General features: G+C 39.3%; 1 protein-coding gene across 1 annotated transcript in view; it reads right to left on the minus strand.

Annotated features, from left to right (window-relative positions):
• SCAPER (S-phase cyclin A associated protein in the ER) overlaps positions 1-21,799 on the minus strand; it is a 147,067-nt gene that overhangs the window by 17,326 nt on the left and 107,942 nt on the right. The window contains exons 26-29 of the mRNA XM_061347689.1: positions 19,725-19,954; positions 16,151-16,306; positions 7,259-7,496; positions 3,875-4,024 (exon numbers count right to left, since the gene is read on the minus strand). Of these exons, the coding sequence (XP_061203673.1) occupies positions 3,875-4,024; positions 7,259-7,496; positions 16,151-16,306; positions 19,725-19,954 (774 nt within the window). The remainder of the gene's footprint in view (positions 1-3,874; positions 4,025-7,258; positions 7,497-16,150; positions 16,307-19,724; positions 19,955-21,799) is intronic.

Consider the following 21,799-nt stretch of genomic DNA (forward strand, 5'->3'; position numbering starts at 1 on the left):
TTCTCCTATGAAAAACATTCACTAACTGCAATGAATATGGAAAGATTTTTATTCCCAATGCAGCAATGTGAAAGAAGCCAAATCGCCTGCCTGTCATTCACGTTAATTTAATTATGGGAACACATTCAATTATCCAATATAATATGCAAATGAGGCAAACTGACAGCACATGCTAATTATATTCATTATAATAATTAAATCAAACAATGAAAGGGAATAAAACTGTAATGAAATAGAAGGATATTTTAAATTAACAGGAACATTTTAATTAGAGTAATCCTGTAGTCTGATATAGTACGGTTGGCTCACTGAAAGATAGGACATTATTTTTATTACGCAGTTTAGTTTTACATGTCTGTCCTTAGTACCATGGGACCTGTTTTCATATGTTAGTAGATTAAATGGTGGCCAAAAAAAGAGTCAGTTTCCTTCATCATACTTCAGGCAAAGCATATGCCCAATAAAGCCAAACTCCGCTGCAGCAGGATTACAGTGTGGTGGAACACAGGCTGTCTAACTGTAGTAAACAGAAGTGCACACGCCGATACAAAACAGACAGTGCAGTTTAGGCTTGACTAACGACATTACAGCATTTAAAACATTAAAGAAATACTCTTTGGGTTTTGAAATTTTCACTTTCCTAGCGCATTTATCTCTTCAGTGATGGCAGCTGCCCTGAGAAAGCTTTATGAATATTAAAACAAAACATAAAAAAGGAAAGGAATATTACTAATATATCATATGTGGGCAGAGTCAGCAAAATCATAGTCCTTCTAAAGTAAACAGAGCAAGCACTATCAAAACACTTCGGAATGCATTCCTTAGGAATCCACTGTCCTCATCCCTCCGAGAGAATCACTTGGGCCTGGACCAAAAGCCAACCATGCTGAAAACACTAACTGGGACCCCAGCCACTACCTCTGTAGGACTCACTGTGAGGCCCCCTCTGATCTGGGGCTTCTGGAAACTGCAGTGAAATCCAAATCTTGAAGCTGTGTGAGAGAAAGGAACTTTCCTTTTTAATTCACCACACAACTAAATCTACAGACTTTTACAGCTAGTGTAATAAAACCAGACAAACCTATCTCACATGAAATGACTGGCATATGATGCTCTTGGAAGATTTTCTTCTATGAATATGAAATATTTAGGAAATTGCCCTTTTATTATTTTGACTCTATAGTGGTAATAATTCACTTACTTAAATCACAGTGCTACTACAGAAGGTCAACACTGAGGTTGACAGGCTGTAAAATAACCTTTTTAGGAATCTATCTCTTCTCCAAAGTGGGAAACTGCAATTTTTTTTAACAATGAATACATTTTGTTTCCTTTATTCCAGTATGCCAGTTTGGATACTTCTCTGTTGCTGTGGGTAGGCAAAGCAATCACAAAAGGCACACCGAAAACTCCAAACAACTATTTGTTCTTTTCTTTTTTGAGGGCCAAAGGGAATGAAAACAGATAAAGGTTTGTAGTAAGGAATACAAATTTAGAGAGGAAAAGAATTACTTGAACTACAAACATTTCAAAACCTATGTACATTTGACTGTAAGAATAATGTGAATCTGCTTTGAAATACATCAGTTATTGACTCATTTAAAGTTTGTGTAAATGCTAAATGAAAAGAGCTATCAGGCTGTATGGATATCTGTTTTCCTAACTCAAGTCTAGTGTTTCTATTTTTAATACGCAGTTCTTTCCAAGCGCTCAAGCCTCCCATTTGAAAAGCTTCACTGTGAGACCAAGTCTGTATTTTTAGTAGGATGCTGACGATGATCAACAACGGAAGAAAAAATTGGAAGCTTGTAACATAATAAAAAACCAAACCATAACTGAATGAGTAGGAAGCACTTCCCTTCCCATGGAAGGCATCGCATCTTTATTGGAAGTCACAACACTACCAGCACCTAAAACTAATGAGCATAAGTAAGACGCACTGCTTCGCCTAGCAGTGAAAGGACAAACGCTTCCTTTTACCAAAACCCCTTCCCTGCATTTCTCAAGTACCTTAATGAGGTTTTCAGATTTTCAGAATGTTTTTTTTTAAACAAAAGAAAACCCCAACAAACCAAAATGCCACTTCCTCAGTTAAAAACTCATTAATTAGCAATGGTGGATAAAAACTTCAGCTGGTCATGACATCTCCTGAGATAGTACCACCAGAACAGACTGCTTTTAGTGCATGGGATGTACCAACATACTGTGGTTGTTTAACCAAAGACCTAAACTTGACTCTCAGGGCTGCAGAGCTGCCTTTTAATCTTGAAAACTAACTCAGGCCGGGGGCAGATTAGTGACAGCACATGACCTCAGCCCCAGGCTGGAAACTCCAAGACACTGCAACATGGCCAGATGGGAAGCATGCCTGCAGATAAATGCATTCTGTACACACTTGGCCTCTTGACTGCCCGCCGGCAGCCACCATAGCCAGCTGCTACCATGGCACCATGCCGGCTCGCCATGGCCAGACCTTCGCCCTAGGGCAGGGAACACATTGATGGACATTGCTGGTAGGAAATCCCTCTGCTCCGCTATTCCTGGCACATTTAGAGCTGCGAGTCCTCCATGCAATGAATCACATCTGTTTATACTTGTGTGCCAGAAAAGACATTTTTAAACTGCAGAGAATAGACAATACTGTTTCCTGGCACTCCTGGCTGCCAGCACGACCCATGGTGTGGCAGTGGGAATCAGAAAATGGCAGCAGTATCACATGGGTTTTCTAAATGACCATATTAAAAGTGTTGTCCATTTTTGGGGGGAATTGGCTACACAGGGTACGAAGGCTGCAGGATCCGGATCCTCCCTCTGGCTGTGGCCGAAGCCACAGAAACATGACTGTATAATTACACTATATGATCAAATAACACTTCTGACAGCACTGTCAATGTTAGGATATTCTAATGTTCCAACTATGGTCAACAACTGTAAGCAAGTTATCGGACAGCTTTTCTCTAAACCTTTGCTGACAGGCCGTAATGCTTCTTTCTTCTGCTCATCAGCTTAACTGAGAGCACTAAGCTCCTCATCCTGAACTCCTACCCCAAAAGCTGAACACAACCAGGAATCAGGTGTTACCAGTACGTAGAGTTGAAGATGAGTAACTTCATAAAGTACAGCATTCAACTGAATCATACGAAAGATGTCAGCACCACAACGCAGTTTCTACACATCCAGAGTCAGGTTCACATGCTCAAAGAGCCACTGCCAACTTCTGCCCTGCCCAATACACTCTGAGATGCTACATATAAGCAGGGGAAACTCAGAGGGTTGTAAGATGAAAATATGGGAAATATTTTTGAAGTTTTGTGTCTGAGTTATTTTACAAGCTAGTATGAGAGGTTACGGAGTCCACTGACAGAAGTGGAGAACAATCAGGGAAGTGAGAATTTCCACTGTTTGTTCAACAGTTTCTGGTTTAGGAAAAGAATGGCTTAAACTTAAATGAGTGCTCTGGCTACCAAGGAGAGAGCTACACTGGCATCTGAGGACACATCTTCATGGCAGACTAGCTTGGATGACTTTAAAAAGGTTTAAAACTTGGGTACCACAACCATCTGATCAAGTCAACATGAAGTTAAATTGGAATTAAAACCATTGGTTGCTAAGCTCTTGGCAGCAAGTAAGGCTAGCTAAAATCAGTGCAACATCAGCATCACTGTCTACATAAAAGCATGTGGCTTATGGCCACATAAAATGAATGGTTTTGTGTTAAGATGCAACCTGAGCTTCTCTTTTGCAACTGCATGTATTCGTGCTCACAAGAATCCCAAGCGCTTTGAAAACAATGCTGAGGGGATTAGTTTTCTTGAAGGATCCATGACTAAATGTGCCCTTGATAACTTCTGATCCCATTTTCCATTTGCCTTACCTGATTATCAGTGTTGTTTACAGTGAAATAGCCCACACAAATAATGACTTCATGGAGCAATCCTTCACAGGTATGCTGGGAGCAGTACCACAGCAGAGAGCTGATAATATGCCGGAATGCAAGGGACAGGCCTTCGGCACCCACAATAGACTGGAAAGAAGGTCAAGAAACAGAAGTTACAGTCTAGCAGCATGTTACAGAAGTTACAGCCTAGCAGCATGTTATAGAAACTGTGTGAATTACATGTACATTCATCACACCTGGTTATTGGTTTTTGCAAAGTACAGACTATATTCTTTGTTGCGATGATGCTGAAGGACAGAACCAGCTCTTTCCTTTCATTATTTACTGTTTACAACTGTACTGCAACTTTAAAAGCCCCTAAATTAAGAATAAATTCAAATTTTAAAGGGACACAGGAAAAATTGGATTCTTCTTAGCTGACATTGTGTGGCAGTAGGTTGACTATTTCATTTGACATATATGTTCCAGTAAAACTAACGCTAGTAATATTTCTTCGTAATAAGCAAAAGAAACCAAACCATCTCCATTTCTGCAAAAGAGCAAAATACACTTCTCATTAATAACTCACACTCTAAATGGAATACAAAGATTAATAACAAATAATGACTTTTCAAACATTAAAAAAAAAGTCAGAAACATCCAAAAGGAGAGAACACTCAGCTGCAAAGCTCCTTGGGATGCTTTTTAGAAGTAGGCAAATTGCTGTAATGTGGAGATTCAAAATTAGATTTTATCTGCACAGCCTACAGCCTCTATTTAATAAACATGTCAAACAGACAGAACGACGCAGGGTCAAAGGGGAAAACTAAAGCACAAGGAATGAGCATCACAGTCTACCAGCTCTAAAGAAACAGCAATGCAGGCCTGTGAGAAAATCTTTCATTTGAGAGTTTTCTTGATTTTATACCTTGTAGCCTGCATGAAGGACATATACATACATCCCATGGGTAGTACAGTTTAGCTTCAGCATACTTCAAATCTAGCCGGCAAAAGCAGGATCCTTGGCAATTCCGAGACTCAGCTGTGGTTACTTCCTATCTTGAACCTCAAGTGTTCTGGTAAGTCAGTGTATTTTCAAAACTTAATGTTCAATAGAGCCCCCATTTACTGCTTTACATGTTCTTAGGCCCACCCTTATTTAATTAGTGCTGTCCACGCATGCTGTGACCTAGCACTCCGGGTTTAACCTTCCCTGATAACAACAGGTCAAGGGGCACCTGAGTTTGTGTATAAAAGTTAAACTAATTTTTCAAGGAAACTATGCTTCCTTTTTAGCCAGAATTAATATCAGCTCAGGATCCCGTGCTGTTTCTCACTACCATCTTTCAATTGTTTAGACTGTCAAATTAAATGAAATATATACCCATGAGCCATCTGGCCTAATACAAACTCTAGAATACCAGACCTCTTCTGTTAATCAAAAAACCCCTATTCTATAGCCCTACTATTACGTGACAAAACTATTCCTTGCAGATAATAATCAGATGGTACATAAACTATGCTTTTCCCCTCTGCTACCCTGATATGGTCTACAAGGTCAGAATGGACAGCAAACTGCCTCAGGTCTGTGTTGATTTTTTAACATTAACAGAAACAAATCACATTAATACACTGAAAGAGATAGCTGCACATATTTGCCTGCAATCCAGAAGGACAGCTCAGCAGATACTTCCTGAGCCCTGCATCAATGAACTGAAATAATTCAACCCCTATGCAATAATTACTATCTTATAGAACCACAGACCGGTTTTGGCTGGAAAGGACCTTAAGATCATCTAGCTCCAGCCCTCCTGCCACGGGCAGGGACACCTCCCACAGTCTTGCATCATTTTATGTATAACAAATTATTGCAGATGATGGGATTTGGGAATTAATGCTGTTAGTCTGTTACAAATGCTCAGATACAATGGTAGTTGATAGAGGGATAAATACAGATAGCCTAAGTTGGAGCTTATATTTTAAAAATTAATAGGGCTTCTTGAGGTACTGGGGTGCAGCACTTCTGCCAGTGCCTTTTGCTGTAGCTCCCTACAAGCTGTAACTGTCCCGTTTCAAGTCTTACACTCTGGTATATAGCTGTAATACCAACAGCAACAAATACACAGCCGGTCTGAAACCAAGGGGTACCAAACAAGCTGTAGAAGAGAACTACTTTGACACACCCTGATTTATAGAAAGAAATGGGAGTTAACGGTGTGTGTAAGAGCTGTTTTACAGGAAACTCCAACAAATATACTCTTTCTATGCCTTTTAAAATAAAATACACTGACTGGACTGGATCCTGCAACTGCATCCATGCAGATGAACACTGCTACATGCAAACTTGCTTGTTGCTGTTATTAGAGACATTAAACGTACTAAAAATCAAAGTCAAGAAATACATACTCGAAGAGGCTTGCACCTTACACTAAATTCTTTACTCATGCAAAGCACTTGTTGAGTTTAATGCATTTCAGATGGAGTGTGTGGCACAACTTATAAAAATTACATAGTAAATAAAACAGAATCCTCTTCTGATGCATTGTGTAAAGTACCTTGCTGTTAAATGCGTTTTGCAAAGCAATGCTTTTTGGCAGGTTGTTTTATACTAACAGTACAACAGCTTTACCAGTTTACCTGAGACATACACTAGCATTTGTATTTTCTCTGTATGATAAAATGATTCATTTACACTAGAAATCTGTTCACAGAAGAAGGTATGAAAAGAATTTAACTTTCTCCAGACTCAAAATGTCAGGGTTTTGGATTTTTTTTTGTGAATAAAAAATTATGAAAAGTTGAATTTCCAATTTTTGGTCTATAACATCCTATTTCTATCTATACTTTTAATATTTGCATTCATATTTCTATACAGTTATAGTTATATCTATATTAAAATTTATATATTAAAAATTATATGAAATGATTTTCAGTTTCACTGATACAACATTAAAGCAAGTGGCCACTAAAAGCACTGACAAATGCAGATTCCACTGAAAGCACTGACAAATATAAACTGTGGTTATAATAGAAGCGAGTCTTTTCACATTAGAAAAACTGTTATTTTGTGGTTCTGACCAAGATTTTTTCTTTTACATTTTTGGGGTTTATTAAATATAGAAAGTACTATGCTAAAAGTGAGTGGTTTCTTAATAGAAGCAGTAACAGATTTGACTCAGCGTTTCACATATTCTAGCTTTTCACTTTTTGGTTGAATTTGTATATGTGCTGGAAATAACCAATTTTATGAATGATGAAAACCTACACATTTAATTGTGAAAACTCCTAAGCTTAACTAAGATCTTAAAGACAAAACTTAGCCCAACAGTATATGCAATAATTAACATTTTCACCCCAAGCTAAAGTTTTAAATCATGTTACCTGAAAGGCAGGCAGATCAAGAACAGCAAAGCTATTGAAGAAACGTAAACTCTGAATGGCAACCTGAACTGTGCTCGCTGCATAGCTGTCTTTAGGGCTGGCTGTGTTTGGATCTGAAATTGTCCCGTGGAAAAGAACACAGTACAGCATATGCAGGACGCCAACCAGATCCGTAGACTGAAGAACTGCCGTTAGTCCTGTGGGGTCCTGACGTGTAGTGTCAAATATGTTCCAAGATCTGTCAAAGAAACATTAAGGCATCTGAGGAGGAGACCAGCACTCAGCGAGAACACTTGCCCGGGATGCAGCACTTCTTGTGAGCCAAATGTTACAAAACCAGTAAACTGTTAAACAGGAAAAACCTTGTCCAATGTGTCAGGAAACCACAGCATTTCCAGAAAATACCTCCCATAATGTGGACACTGTCTCACGCTCTCTTCACTTGCAGTGCAGCTGCAGCTTTAAGTATCTTTCTCCACATACCAGTGTGCTCCCAAAAATGGGTTCAGGAGAACCAGCATGAGAGCATGCAGAAACTAGACAGCTTGAAAGCTGGAAGCCTGAGGGGGCACTTTAGGGGCTCCCTGCAAACTGTCTCAGGTCAGTAGCCTACACCCATCTTGCCTTCCTGCCAGAGCAGACAGTGGAGGTGGGAGAACTCCCTGGAAGCTCTCACTGCTCTCAGCGACAGGCTGTAGGCACTGGAATGAACTGCCTACCCAGGTAGCAAAGTAAGTTACTAGGAGCAGATGATCTTAATCAAATAGTTCTGCAGGAATTTAAGAATGAAGTGGTTGAGCAGTTCACAAAACACTGCTTCTGATTTCAGTCAGATTCTATTATGGGAGACTGTAGGGAAGCACAGCACAAACCAAGTGTGAAACACTGAAGACAAACCAACACAGCTTGCTCATATGGAAACTAGGTTTCTTTGGTATGCACATAAAATAATGGAGAAGGTTTTTTGTTATCTATGGTATCAGGACAGACAAAAAACTCAGGATGCTCTTTCCATTCTCACATCCAAGCTTTCAAAAGCACTTCACACAATCCCTCATGATTTGTACTGTAATTTTTCACATCACGAATAATCCAGATGGTGATCCAGGACAGTCACTGCTAAGGAAGACTAACAGACTGTCACTATTCTGGAGGCTAAATAATGTTTTAGCCATCCTCACCTTGCTCTGGTGTTTCCCTTTTTGTAGGCAAACAAAAGGCAGGTAAGAAAAGCATAACCTCACCCAAAAGCAATGGCTGTCAGTGAGAATTTCTATTTGTAACAGCACACCACTGCTTCCCTGGGCCAAAGGGAGAGAAATAAGCTGAGCAGGACAATGAACCTGCATTCCCTATGTCCCAGAGAAGGCCTGTGTAATGGGCTAACTTCAGCTATATATAGCTTCAATACTTCTGGAGAAGAAGGAAGAAGAGTTATGTGAAACACACAAAGGTGAAAGCTAGCATCTACGTATTTCCTTGTGGATACAGTTCTGTAAGGTTGCATGAGTAGGTGCTAAAACCATGAGCAAGGCTGATAACCAGGGTCTTCCTGACACTAGACTGCCATTGTGCTCCTGAGCAGGGACACAATGAGCATCTGAGCCAATCAAACTCCTACCAGTCCTTAAAGTAACTGTGCCACAAAAGCAGCCATGACAGTGCTTCGGAAGGCCACCAGCATGGGATTCTCTCCAAATACATGTAATAACGTTCAAAAGACAAGATTAAGGAAATGAAAAAGATTATTAAAATTACGTTGTGATGCCATTTACCTACTGCAAAAGAAGAACCACAAACATTTATCTGATGGTCCTTAACACTGGTAACAACCCCAACATTTACCCTGTAAAGAACCTGGAAAAAATACTTGAGCTCTGAGTGTGTTTTGGTGGGGCCAAGCTGCACGACAATAGATGGCATGACTTTCCTTTTCCTACACCTGGAACCTGTCCCCAAAATCTTCATTTTGAAGCTCTGTGGTCTTTAAGTGAGTGTGTTTGAATGGAGTCAGCAGACACCTCCTGAGCCATCACCTGCCCTTGCGAGCCATGCCTTTGTGGAGATTCCCACTGCATAGTTCCAAGTCCTGCTGGCATTTGAGCCTGGCTGCAAGTGAGGAATGAACCAGGAGGGCTAGCTAAGAGCTCTGGGACCACTATTTTAACAACTTTGCTTTGAGTGTCTGAGGACTCCTTAGTACCCCTCACTTCAAAGGTACTTTTAGGTACTTTAAAGGTAAAGTGATGTCCAATCATTTATTTTGCAGTAGCCAAAATGTGCTCACCATCAATTCACTCAAGTAACCAGAACGTTTTATTTCCACAGTATCCCAGAAGAGCACAGCTCCTTTTGCCAACCAGTACTCCCTAATTTCCATCTTAGCTTTCTCAACAGTACAACACAGAAAAAAACCCCCATGCTCATCGTCAAACGATAACGCCAACTTAATTACTGTGTATGATATCTCACAGACTTTTCTGTGACTACATGCAATGAGAACATTGACCAATTTTACCAAAGGTTAAAGTTAGCTTGCTTTCAACTCTCACTCCATCATTATTTTTAAACAATTCCATATGAAAAAGCTTACACTGCTGGATGAAATCCTTTTGCCGTTTTGTGCTGCTCCGGAGCAGTGAATGAATCAAAATATACATAAAAAAGTCAATGGGAAAATAACTCAAAATGCCAGCTTTATTTTTTCACAGAAGAGACCAAGAATTTTGAAGTTTTACCACAAGACAAAGCTGCTAAGCAAAAAAGAAAAAAGATCTGTCTGCTGGGGTTGCTGGATTGAAGAAACTGTTAGAAATGTTTTTTATGTTCTCTATATTACAGATAATGTGTATATGAACAGGCCACTGGCTCCTGTTGGTTTTAACTGTCAATTATAATCACTTTAAGCCTAAATGTTTACAATAAAAAGGTAAAAGACATTATTCATACTGGCTGGGGCTTTAAAGTAGAAAAAACTCTGTATGAGATGTTGGAAAATAAAGCATGAACCTTTGTGTATGCTGCTTTCAGTGATTTTGGTCAACTCTGAACAACAGTGGATTTCATAGAATAGTTTGGTTTGGAAGGGACCTTCTAAGGTCATCAAGGCCAACCCCTAAATGCATTTAGCAGACGATATTCATCCATTCACCAGATTTTTAGTCCACCTTAAAGGTAAGCCCAGTGAAAATTCAGTTCTTTCAGGGCACAGACTGAAATAAACCCCCACAAAACCCCTTAATATTGTAAGATGACAATGTAAGAAACACAAGTTTTATGTAAGTAAAGAGAGAAGATTCCTATACACTTGCCTCCTTCTAACTCTCCTATTGAAAGAAGCCTATTCTCTGTAGCAGCTGCCAAAGTAAAGTAGTCAGGATGGAGAAAACCCCTTCAATGAACCACCAAAGGGAAGCAAGACTTAGTGGATTTTTTACATTGGTTTATAGAGCTAGAAAAGCAAGTAGTGTTTCAAACTTTACTAAACGTCTATATTTAACACAGAAAAAAAATCAGGCAAATATTTATATTAGGCTCAAACAACCTGCAGGATCTTAAAATGAAAAGTTTCCTGAAATGCAGAGCATTTTCATTATGGTTACCATGATGATTTTCAGCTTCTGCCACCAAGGAGTCTCAGGAACAGGTAAAGGGTTTATGACTTACAACAAAAGGTTTAAGAACTTTAAAATGTGGATATACCCATCAAAGGCAAAGAAAGATGCTGAACAGTGGTACTTCATTGCTTAAAATACGCCACTATTTATTAAAAACAGGAACTCAATACCCGTTGATGAGAAGCAGCAAACTCTGCAGAACAAATATAAATCTATAATTTCTCCAAGCTTCAATATGAGCAAACTGTTTATATCTGAAAATATATTGTTTTAAAAACTGACTGAGCTAACAAGCAGACAAGCCTCTCTAAGGGTATACATTATCATGTTTGTATATTTGAAATATATACTCCTGATTAAAACCATGGAACCAAATGGAAACAGGAGTTTTCAAAAGGCTTAGAATATAATCTGGTTGGTTTGCTTCTTATTTCATTATTAGAATTGAAAACCTCTCATCTGTTCTCTTTGCTTCTGAATTATTTTACCTAGAAAGAGATGTCAAAAGAATAATAAAAGGAGTATAAAGAAGTATTTAGCACCTGTCAGACCTTGTTCTAATTCCCACTGTCAAGCTCGGAATCCTGGGACTGTGTGAAAATGATTATTACAAACTGCCAAGATCAAGTTTTACTTTGTTTACCGAGCTCCTAGCAGTCCTTAAAGAGTTACAACATTCAAAAGACAAACTGATGGAAATTGAAAAGATTATTAAAATGACGACTTGATGCTGGATCTGCTGTCCCTTGGAAGGGGGGAGCAGCACAGCCAGCATGCACACAGACATACATCTGATTCTTCATCCAGCAGCCAAAACAGACATTATCTTAATTACGGTAATAAAACTGAAAACAGACCAGCCTACTTCCTTGCATATCTGTGACAAGACAGCCACTATTCTCCTGGATCAAACCCTTCTGCCACTGCAGCTTGTAACCCACAACTTCATTAGCTGCTGACACAGATTTATATGTATTCCACCACTGTTTTGAGATAACATGTAACAGGAACAATTTACTTACTGTACTGCTACGATATTCTACTTTCCTAGAAAATAGGAATAGGGAGCTTGCAGACATTTCTCACATCAAGGAAATAGCAAAATTCTGAAGAAGTTGCTGCCCCAAAAAGGTACATAATTCGAGGGACATTTGAGCTACATAATTTGCAATATTCTCCATCCACACAACTCATTTTTCTCCTGTGTCTGTGTTATTGCTAGTCCACTGTACTGCTCTTCGGGAGAACACTTTTCCTTAGTGATTAACCCTTAACTACTGATAGTTTCCTTCTGCTGTTTGCATTAACGCTGTGGTTAGATGAGTTTCTTCATACTAACTGGCAAAAGCAAAATAAGGCATTAACAACAGTCCTCCACGGAGTAGCAACTACACTTCTTGGACAGAAATCTTAGTTCCAGAGACTTAGAGGGGGAAAATGGGATATAGAGTTGATGAACACTGGGCAGTACAGGAGGAGACAGGAATATAAGCAAGACCCTTGCTATGCTGATGAAGGACTTGGCATATAGTTTCTTACTTAGTCTCCACTCCTGCTATTAGGAAAGGGTGAGCTGAGACAGCATGGCTGTATTTTTAGTAATGCTCGTTGCATTCTGTGCCCGCTCACTGTTTTCTGTCTTGTGGTTACAAGCCAAGCATGCTTCATATGTGTACTCCAGACTCAAGGGCCCCAAACACGCCTTGTATCGCTTGGAGTTAGAATAATAAACTCTGGAAAACAAGGCTCTCATCCTAAACATTGCTACTGGACATCTGGTATAGGACACAAATTGCAAGGCAGATTTACATGGCTATATAAACCCTGTTATTCTGTATAAAGTCTTTTTAATATTTTGCTTTATTTCAGGTTACATATATCTGTTTTCAATTCTGGCTACTGTTACTCTTAATGGTAAGCAAAAAATAGATATGCATTATCATGGCCACAATTTTCAAACCTAGGTATCAAATGTCAGGTTCATCTTCTGCTCAGCAAACAGATAGCTCACTATCCAGCATTTTATGATTTCTGATTTCTCACTACATACAACAAGGGACAATACTCTATTTTCAGCTCTCACATACTTTTATGTAACAAATGAGGGTATAAAAAATCTCAAAACAAGGTTCAGATGGGATTAAAAGTTATTAATGTTTTCACCAAATAATCTTTTATAGATATCACATGGTGTTTGGAAAATGTGCTATTACATCCACAGCAAAACTTCAATTAAAAGAATCAATCTAGCATTTATTAGCCAGTACCAAAAATGATCATTTGAGAAGATCAATATCAAAGTTAAATCTTTTTAAAGGCCTCGACCATTAATGAAAAGAAAATCCCTCCCTTATAATATGTTTGTAACATATGTTCAAAATGGATTCCCTCTTTTCAATAACTTTTTATGACGTTCAAATTGAGAATCCTCCCGTTTATGTTTCTACATTAGCAAGACCTTCCTTTATTATAGCTAAGTCCATGATTTTGGACTTTTTTTCCAGGTCTACCACTGGAATAAAGAAAATCTCTGTTTATATCTTAAATTTTTATCATCTGAATTATACCAATCACAGACCTCACTTAATACTTAGTGCTGAGATACACGTATGATACAATGTGAGTCTATTCTCTAATAATCAGTATTATTGTGACATCTTGCTTGATGCAGAGGTACACGCAGGGAGGTACTTGACAGAGATCTCTTCCCTGTCTAGAAAATTGTTTTCCATAAAGTAACTGTTCAAATAAGCACTGGGTATCAATTCAGAGCTTGGCCTAGAAACATCCTGCTAAATCTAGGAGTTTTATGAAATGTTCTTGTGAGGAAGACAGGGAACTCTAGGATGACAGCTCTACTTCATTGCTGCACAAATGGCCTAACCCACAGGACAGGATCTCTTGTTTAAAACCTGAGCTGGATTGTTTAACTTCTGGCCCTCCAGGGATACCACAGCTTACAGCTGCAGTCAAGTTCACAGCAGCCTGGTGGTGTCTGAGAGCAGAGGAGCAGGATCACGCAGTGCCTGCCCATTTCTAGCTCATAAAGGATTTCATTGTTGCAGGCACTGTGGATGGCTGGAGAGCCCTGAGGTGGTCCCAGTGCTTTAGCCACCAGCATATGCTGTCCTATCAGCTTCCCACTGTGCCACTCAGTGTCACAGCAGGCCAAGGTCTGCACGCACTGTAAAGAGCAGTGTATAAAAATGGAATTACAACTTTTTAGGTGACAAGTAACAGCCTGCAACAATTCTATCAGAAAAAACCAAATGAATTTTGTGCCCTCTATGATCTCCATTGAGGAGCATACAGAATTTCCCAACCTGGAAACATTCTATATAGGAGAATATGTATTAACAGAACAATTCAAAACTCCTTTTGCCAAGAATGTTGAAAGCCTGATCTTATTTTGGCAAAACTTCTCTTCATGCCCCAGTGTCAGATCACTACTTAGTAGACTTTTTTCCTTCTCAGTAACAACTTTATGATCAGAATAGTCAGTTACTCTGAGGTACAGAGGAGTATACTACAGCACGTTCCTATGTTCTATGATTCTGTTTGTTTGATGCTCAAACATGTACTGAGGTGGAGAAAGAAAAATCCTGGATGCTGACTGAATAGGCTGCATTGCCTCTTACTACTGTTTACCATGAATAAAAGGGCATCTGTACTCCTCACAAAGAGAGACCGCCTTTTGCGCTGCAGGTCATGTATCACACAACATGTATGAATCTATTGTGACATATTTAAGAATTCAATAAATTTGAGCCCTGTTTCTGCCACCTTAATCTGTGTTTGGCAATACCTTTTTTGATTTGAATCACCCTGTATACCATGGACTTCTGTAACACGACAGAATTACACTCACAACGCACTCACTTCTTAAATGAGAGTGGGCTCAGGCGATGAAAGACATTTAATTTAAACTGCCCTACTAATCAGTTACACGAAAGCTTTTGGTCTAGAAGTGAGAGACAACAGTTTTGAAATCTCCCAAGTTCATTCCTCTCATCTCTTTCTATGCTCAAATGAACAATCCAAGCTGGAAATCACGAACAATAAAATCCAAAGTGCTGCTGCATATGCAGGTACTACGATCAGATACTCCTTGGTGTAACTGACTCAATCTGCCAAAATTATTCTTCTGCTACAAAGGAAAGTGCTTCCTTCTGCTTGAAGGAAGTGCTTGTACACTGCTGTATCATTCTGGGGTGCAAAGATCTCTATTAATTGGGTGAAGCATGTGCTTGGTTCAGAAACTGCAATTATGATGTTACTCACTCTTGCAGCCAGAACTTTTATTCCACTAAGAGAAGGGCGATTTTTATTCTTTTTTAGTACTTTTTTTTTTTTTCCAGTAAGCATTTGACTGTTGGCAGCACTCACCTGGAATGTAAAATGTTGGCAGCTTTCAGAAAGGGAAATTTCAGTGAGTTGGGATGGTCTCTTTGGGCTCATATTTCATGCAGTTCCTTTTCCATGTGCCTGTGCCCCAAGCTTACCAGGAGCAGCTCTTACCTACAGCTTTGGTTTTTGTGTTTTAACAACTTCATTTTTTCAGCCCTAGCACCATACTTTATCCTTCAGGTATTCACTGTAAAGCTCTGTCAGCCTTATTTTTCCCTGAAATGTGTAACAGTCCAATGGTGGTAGATTCTAGTATGTGCATCATGACGCTCTCGAATTTTGACTCTCACAGTGTCAGGGTGTCCTACACTGTAGATTAAAGAAGTCCAGATCTGGTGGCAGACACATACCTTGTGCTCACTCCCCACAACCCTGGTTAGGTTACACTAACATTTTGCATTAGGAAATCCCCTGACAAATCTAGTAATACTTTTCTTTACAGAAAATACAATTCCTTTCCTGACAGTGGTATTTTGAAGAACAGGAACTGGATTAACCTGCTCTAGAGACAAATCAATTATAGAGGTGATTTTAGCTGATAATAAAATACCTCTTGAAGTCCTGGACATTTAGCAATGATAAAACCCTCTCTCTAACAATGAGTAAAGGAGATGAAGCTTGCAATTCTGATAAATGACTTACAAGAATCAAGACTCAGTGCAGGTAACTAATTACAACTCAGTGATGAAAGGGTGAGCACAGGGAATTTCCTGTGTTGTTTCTTTACTGGTTATTACTGTGTGATTACAAACGGTTCTGTTGAACAGCCTCACTGGAATGCTCACTTCCATGAACATGGTGTTGGCACAGGGTTACAATGGTTGTTGTCTGATGAACAGATCAGAGGGGACAGACCAAGTGCACCTACCTTCCATTGACACCAAAACAGAGTTGACATATTCCATGCAACACCGCTGTGGCACTTTGTAGAAAAGTTGCTATTTTGGGATTCTCATCAATAGGGCCTTGAACAGAGAGGAAACAGCAACACAGCTTGTCTATCAGTCCTATGTTCACCACGTAACTAGAACAGAGGAAAAATGGTATTAAAAAAAACAGTCCTGTGCCACTTTTGGTAACTTTGCAAAAGAAGTAATTTCTGCTTCTCTACTACCAAGCCATACAAAATGCAGGTTGCGATTACTTCTATACTCTTTCTGAAAGGGTTCAATAAACAATTCAACTTACATTAACTTCAGATCTGGCTCTCTGTAACTATCAGTAGTTTCTGTTAAGAGATCTGTCTGTTGTAGGACAATCTGTATTATACTGTACAAGAAAGATAAGTGTAAATGTTTATTTTACCATGCTCCTACAAGGACAATGGAACTTTGCCATAGTTACATGATTTATAATAATCTTGATAGGTCTGCAACAGTGCAACTTCTTTTTAGCATGAAGAGATAAACTTTATGGAACACGCAAATTCAAGAAGACAATGATGTTACCCAGACAATGTTTTCTTGCAATACATGGATCATAACAACCACTACCCTGTTGTTCAGTTGGTTTTCTTTTATTTTCATTTTTAATATATATGCAACAGTTAAGGGACCAACAGAACGCACAGGTAACAACCTTCTACCATCAGTACAGGAGAATTGGGATCAGGAAGCCTCCAGAGGAGCTCAACCAAAACTCAGTGCAGAGAAAATCATGCTAGGGAGGTTCTGGTTATTTAACTGAAAGCTCCACTTCCTTTTTTATTATGAGAGTAGATCAGATCACCACTGCTTATCAACACGTCATTACTGCTGATGCTGCTTCTTTGAATTGAGTAGAAACATACCCAAAACATTTGCTGTTAGTCCTCGTACCAAGATCTCTCTTCATATACCAGGTTCTCTCATACTTTGAACATTACAACTCCACTTAAACAGTGCACACAGTAATTTTTTATATAACCTGACTTGACAGATATGCCGTTCCGTCTACCTGCCTGTCAAGTCCATTTGTTGGGCATTCCCACTGAGAGCCTAGGCTCCTTGGGATGGAAGCACCATTGGCTGTATGCTTCCATAATTCCAAAACCACCCTGACATGACTAAGTACAGGACATTATCAAATAATACTCATTCTAGTCAATAAGTAATAGTGATTACACAGTGCCTGTCACAGGGAGTGTGCAAGTATTTATTAAAACTAACTATTCCATCACATGGGAATCACAACTTTACAGTCTGATTTGGGGAAACCAGGGATTTTTAAGGTTAGGGAGGAAAACCTCCCCAGGTTTCAGACAGTGCTGTTGCTCAAAGACTAAGCTCTCATCTGGGCTAGAAGCTAGAGTTTCTGCCAGATTTCACCCTGCTTTTGGATGCAATGAAAGTAATTTAAAATAAAAATACACTGGATATAAAGCAAGAAGCCTAAGTGCAGAATGAAAGATTATTAAAGCTGCTGAAGCACAGCAGTTAAAACCAAAGACACACAGAGGTTCTTAATTGCACGCTTGTTGCTCAGGTAAGTTTGTCTGTTCTATTTAGCAACATAAAGGTTACCAGCATTAGGTTTCTTGCAGATTTTGATCTGAGCAATTCACCTGATCATAGAGGTGATAAGGAAGCTCTCCTGTGTTAGCAGAGTAATTCCAGGAACAGAGCTGGCTGTTAGATACATCACAGTCACAGAGAAATCTCTTTATGAAAATGGAGGGGAGAGAAAGACCTCGATACAGCTAATCCTGATAGATGATAACTCACAAAAAGGCACAGCCATTCTCATTGACATTCTCTTCCTTTTTCCCTAGGAATATCCCTCCAGTTTGACTGACACCTGCAAAACGCCTTTGTTGTCCCACTTCCTTCGCAGCCACACCTGGATACAAAGTGGCTGCTCTTTTGCCAGGGAAGAAATGGATGAGAGCTTCCAGTCTGCTTGGACTGTTTGTTACTGGCATCCAGAGGCAACGAGAAGAGCATGGAGCACTCTCTTTCTTGAGGAACTGAGCATACAGACAAGTGGAATGTCAAAGCTCTCTTATCTACTGCCTCCATCTCCCAAGCTTTTTATCCATGGTAGCATAGTTGAAATAATTTGGCTTTCCCCTCTGATACCGAGACAGCATGTAGACAATTGTTTATGCATCAGGTCTAGCAGCCCCAAAAAGAAAAATACCTCCCTTTCCTCTTTCTTCTCCTATCTTGCTAAAACTCTCGTTTAATCAACAACCCAAAGACATACGATACAATGACCTGGAGGTGAAAGATTCTCATTAATAATAGAATTTGTCTGGTTTTGACTAGTTTAAAATGCCCTCTCTCTTTTTTTCCTAATTGCACTATTACCTTGTCATCGTGCTTTTCATTCTCCATTTATAACCAGATCCCCTAAAGTGCCTCAGGTGAGGGACCTAGCTGGATTCTCATGTATCTTCTTATCTTAAGGGTATGCCTGTGCTTGGCCAAGTCAGTGTCAGATGTCTGTTCAGCACAAATATCAATAAGCAGACCTCCCACCCTCCCATTCACAAGTGGGGAGAATACAACATCCTGAAATTTCACACTCTATCAAAACCTGTTTGGGGAGAAGGCGGGTTACCTGAGAACAAGAAAGTTTGAGAGGTCACTGGTATCTATGACAACTATTTGCCTTCCTCCTCCAGCTGTCTTTTTTGCATCCATCAACATCACACCAGACTTTGAAAAGTCTGAAGATGCTCACTGGGACACATATTCAGTGGCATACAGTAAGAATTTCATTTCTTCAGAGGGCTGAGGACTATGTCATTTACTAAAGGAACTATATACACTTGTTGCAAGCATAATATATTGTTGGATATGTATTACTTTTATATATAATATACTAAACATATTGCAATTATATATATTAATATATTCAGGTGCAAGTGTTTTCACCAAAGAATTAGGATGCTTCAAGTGAGAACGAGTGCATCAGTGTATTCTCTTTTACTCAACTGTTACAACTTACTGATGATTTGGATTGAAGTTCCGCTCAAAAAATATACTTACAAAAGAAAATTCTATTAAAATACAGCTATATTATATACAGGTTGAAATCAGATTATATGAATTACTGGGTAATCTTTGTAGCAGGAAGTATATATTTTATGGCAAACTTCCATGAATGCATGTATGATAGGCAGGACCACTTGAGCAAAGGCACATAGAGCTGACATAGAAAACTGAGAGAAAATAATGAAAATGTGGAAGTTGGCTCCTAGGTAATTAGGAGATGAAACTGATGGAAAAGACACACACAAAAAAAACACCCTAAAGACTCTTGGTTTTCTGTATTTCTGCATCTGCAGTGTTTTGAAGAACATTTTGTCTAAGATTACAGGACTTCGGTAGTCAACTACACACACAAACTGCTCTTATTAAGTGTTAAAGCAGTTTGTTCCTTTCTTAAATCACTGCATTTTTACCTCTGTAGTAAAGAAGGTTTAGAAAAGTTTCATTTTATTTTTTTTCTTTTTTAACCTGATCAGGTCTTGAACTCTGCTGTTGAAGGCTTCCACTAGTGAGGATTTACTTTTCACTTCTTGCAGTATCTTCAGTGCAGTAGAGTGATTGTTTCCATCTGGGAATCTGGAGATCAGACATCTGAAAATCACAGCAGTTACCCTCAGAAGTCCTGTGGTTAAATCTTCGAATACCTGCTTATTTGCACTTCTGCCTGAAGTAGCATTATGCTCGTCAGGCACGCTAACCTGAGAAAAAAGAAAAAGACAACCAGAATTGAGCAGAAATAATCCAAGTATGTAGATAAGTACTCGAAAACTGCGTACGAGTACAGCAAAAATAAAGTAACACATTCTAGCAGTGCTCATGGACCTTAAAACGTTTCATGTACAAAAGTTCTTATACCCCTTATGCAGATAAACAAGCTGAAACAGAATAAATCAAGTCAAAACAGCACTTCGTGTACGAGAACTGAAGGAAGCCTTATAGCAGCAGAGTATTTCATTACTATGACTGTGTTCTATGTGGAGAAACAGGATTTTTGATGAGTCACGAGCTTCTGAGTGAATTCAGAATGTGTATTACCTGCTGAGGTACACAAAGAGGGTAATACACAGCTGGTTTAAGCCAGCGAAAGAGGGCAACCTTCCCTGAATTGAGACATGAATTACAGTGGTTCCCCTTCACACCTGACAAAGCCTGCAAAGAACTGCTAAATCTTCCGAAGTCTACAAAAACAAAGAGCCCTGATTTTGTAAAAAATAAAAGACAGCTGGAACAGAAATTTCTGCCAGGGAGGGAAGGAGCCACATAAGAACTCAAAATCTCTCCCTTCTTAATGTGATGAGAAGAATCCATCAGCATCACCACCCCCAAAGCCAAACAAACCAATCCAAAAAGCAACAAGGAACTGAGAAGACATAACAACTGCACAAATTCTAGGGCACAACCTGATGCACTGGACCATCATAAAGGATGACATGAATAATTAGTTCTAAAAGATGCAATAGGAAATGCTTTCTACCCACAAATCTCCAATGAGGCAAGAAGAAAGTCTGAGCACTTTTGTGGATATCTTCATATTTTAACTATGTAGAACAGCAGGAAAAATATGTCCCATGAATAAGGCCTGAATATCCCAATATAAAACAGCACCTGATGACCACTGCTCTTGCCCATCAGATGTCAGTCATGTCAGAAGCACAACATGCAGTTCTCTCTAAACAGACCTTTTTAAATCATTAAACTAGAGCTCACTCCCAACAAAGGCAGTGAAGTAGAGACATACAACATATAAATCTGAAGACAGATCTACGTGCAGGACACAGACCTGGAAGGAAATCCTCGTGGAGTGTGAGTTTTTTAAGACATTTATTTTACTTGCTCATTTCTGCAGCACAAGGTAATTTAAACCAGCTGAAATCCTGCCCTACTACGATCACACAGTAAGTGAAGTGTGTGGAAGCCCTGCAGCTTTACAGGCAGAATGTTGGCAGCACGGATGCATCAATCACGACACAGGCTCCTCGGTACCTTCCCTGTGCTTCATGCTGCTGGACTCCACACACCAACAGCCCCTGCAGAGGTGCTTTTATGAGACAGCTTGAGCCTTTCAACACTGTAATTAGTGATCGATATTGGCTGAAGCTTTATTTTCACTCGAGGTGAAAATCACTTATACGCGGTATACGCCAGTAAGGGCACAGAAAACCATTCCTGCCTGTATAGGTATCAGGAGGGATTCGATAACACTTGGTGACAAAGAACAACATGCATGTTTCTTTATTATTCATTAGCTCTGAGCCTTGTGTTGGTACTTAAAACTCATTGTAATAGTCTGTTGCTGGTGACTAGCCAAGTGAGCAACTGAGAAGCCTTTAGCTGCTTATTCAAGTTCAATAGGAAAAAATAATATTATGTTGCTCCAGTAACTTCTGTTGACTAAAATAATTCATGCCTAATGATCCCGATTGCCTGCTGAAACAGAAAGATTTAGGCTTTGCAATGTATAAATCAATTGAAATGCGGTGACTGTGTACCAGGAACTCTAGGTTTTAAAAACTGCTAACAAATGCTCCTCACTGCTATTTCAT

The sequence above is a fragment of the Neopsephotus bourkii genome, unplaced genomic scaffold (assembly GCF_033783945.1).
Source record: "Neopsephotus bourkii isolate Nb327-2 ecotype Australia unplaced genomic scaffold, CSIRO-AGI_Nbou_v1 NB_318, whole genome shotgun sequence".
In the NCBI taxonomy this organism is placed as follows: domain Eukaryota; kingdom Metazoa; phylum Chordata; class Aves; order Psittaciformes; family Psittacidae; genus Neopsephotus; species Neopsephotus bourkii.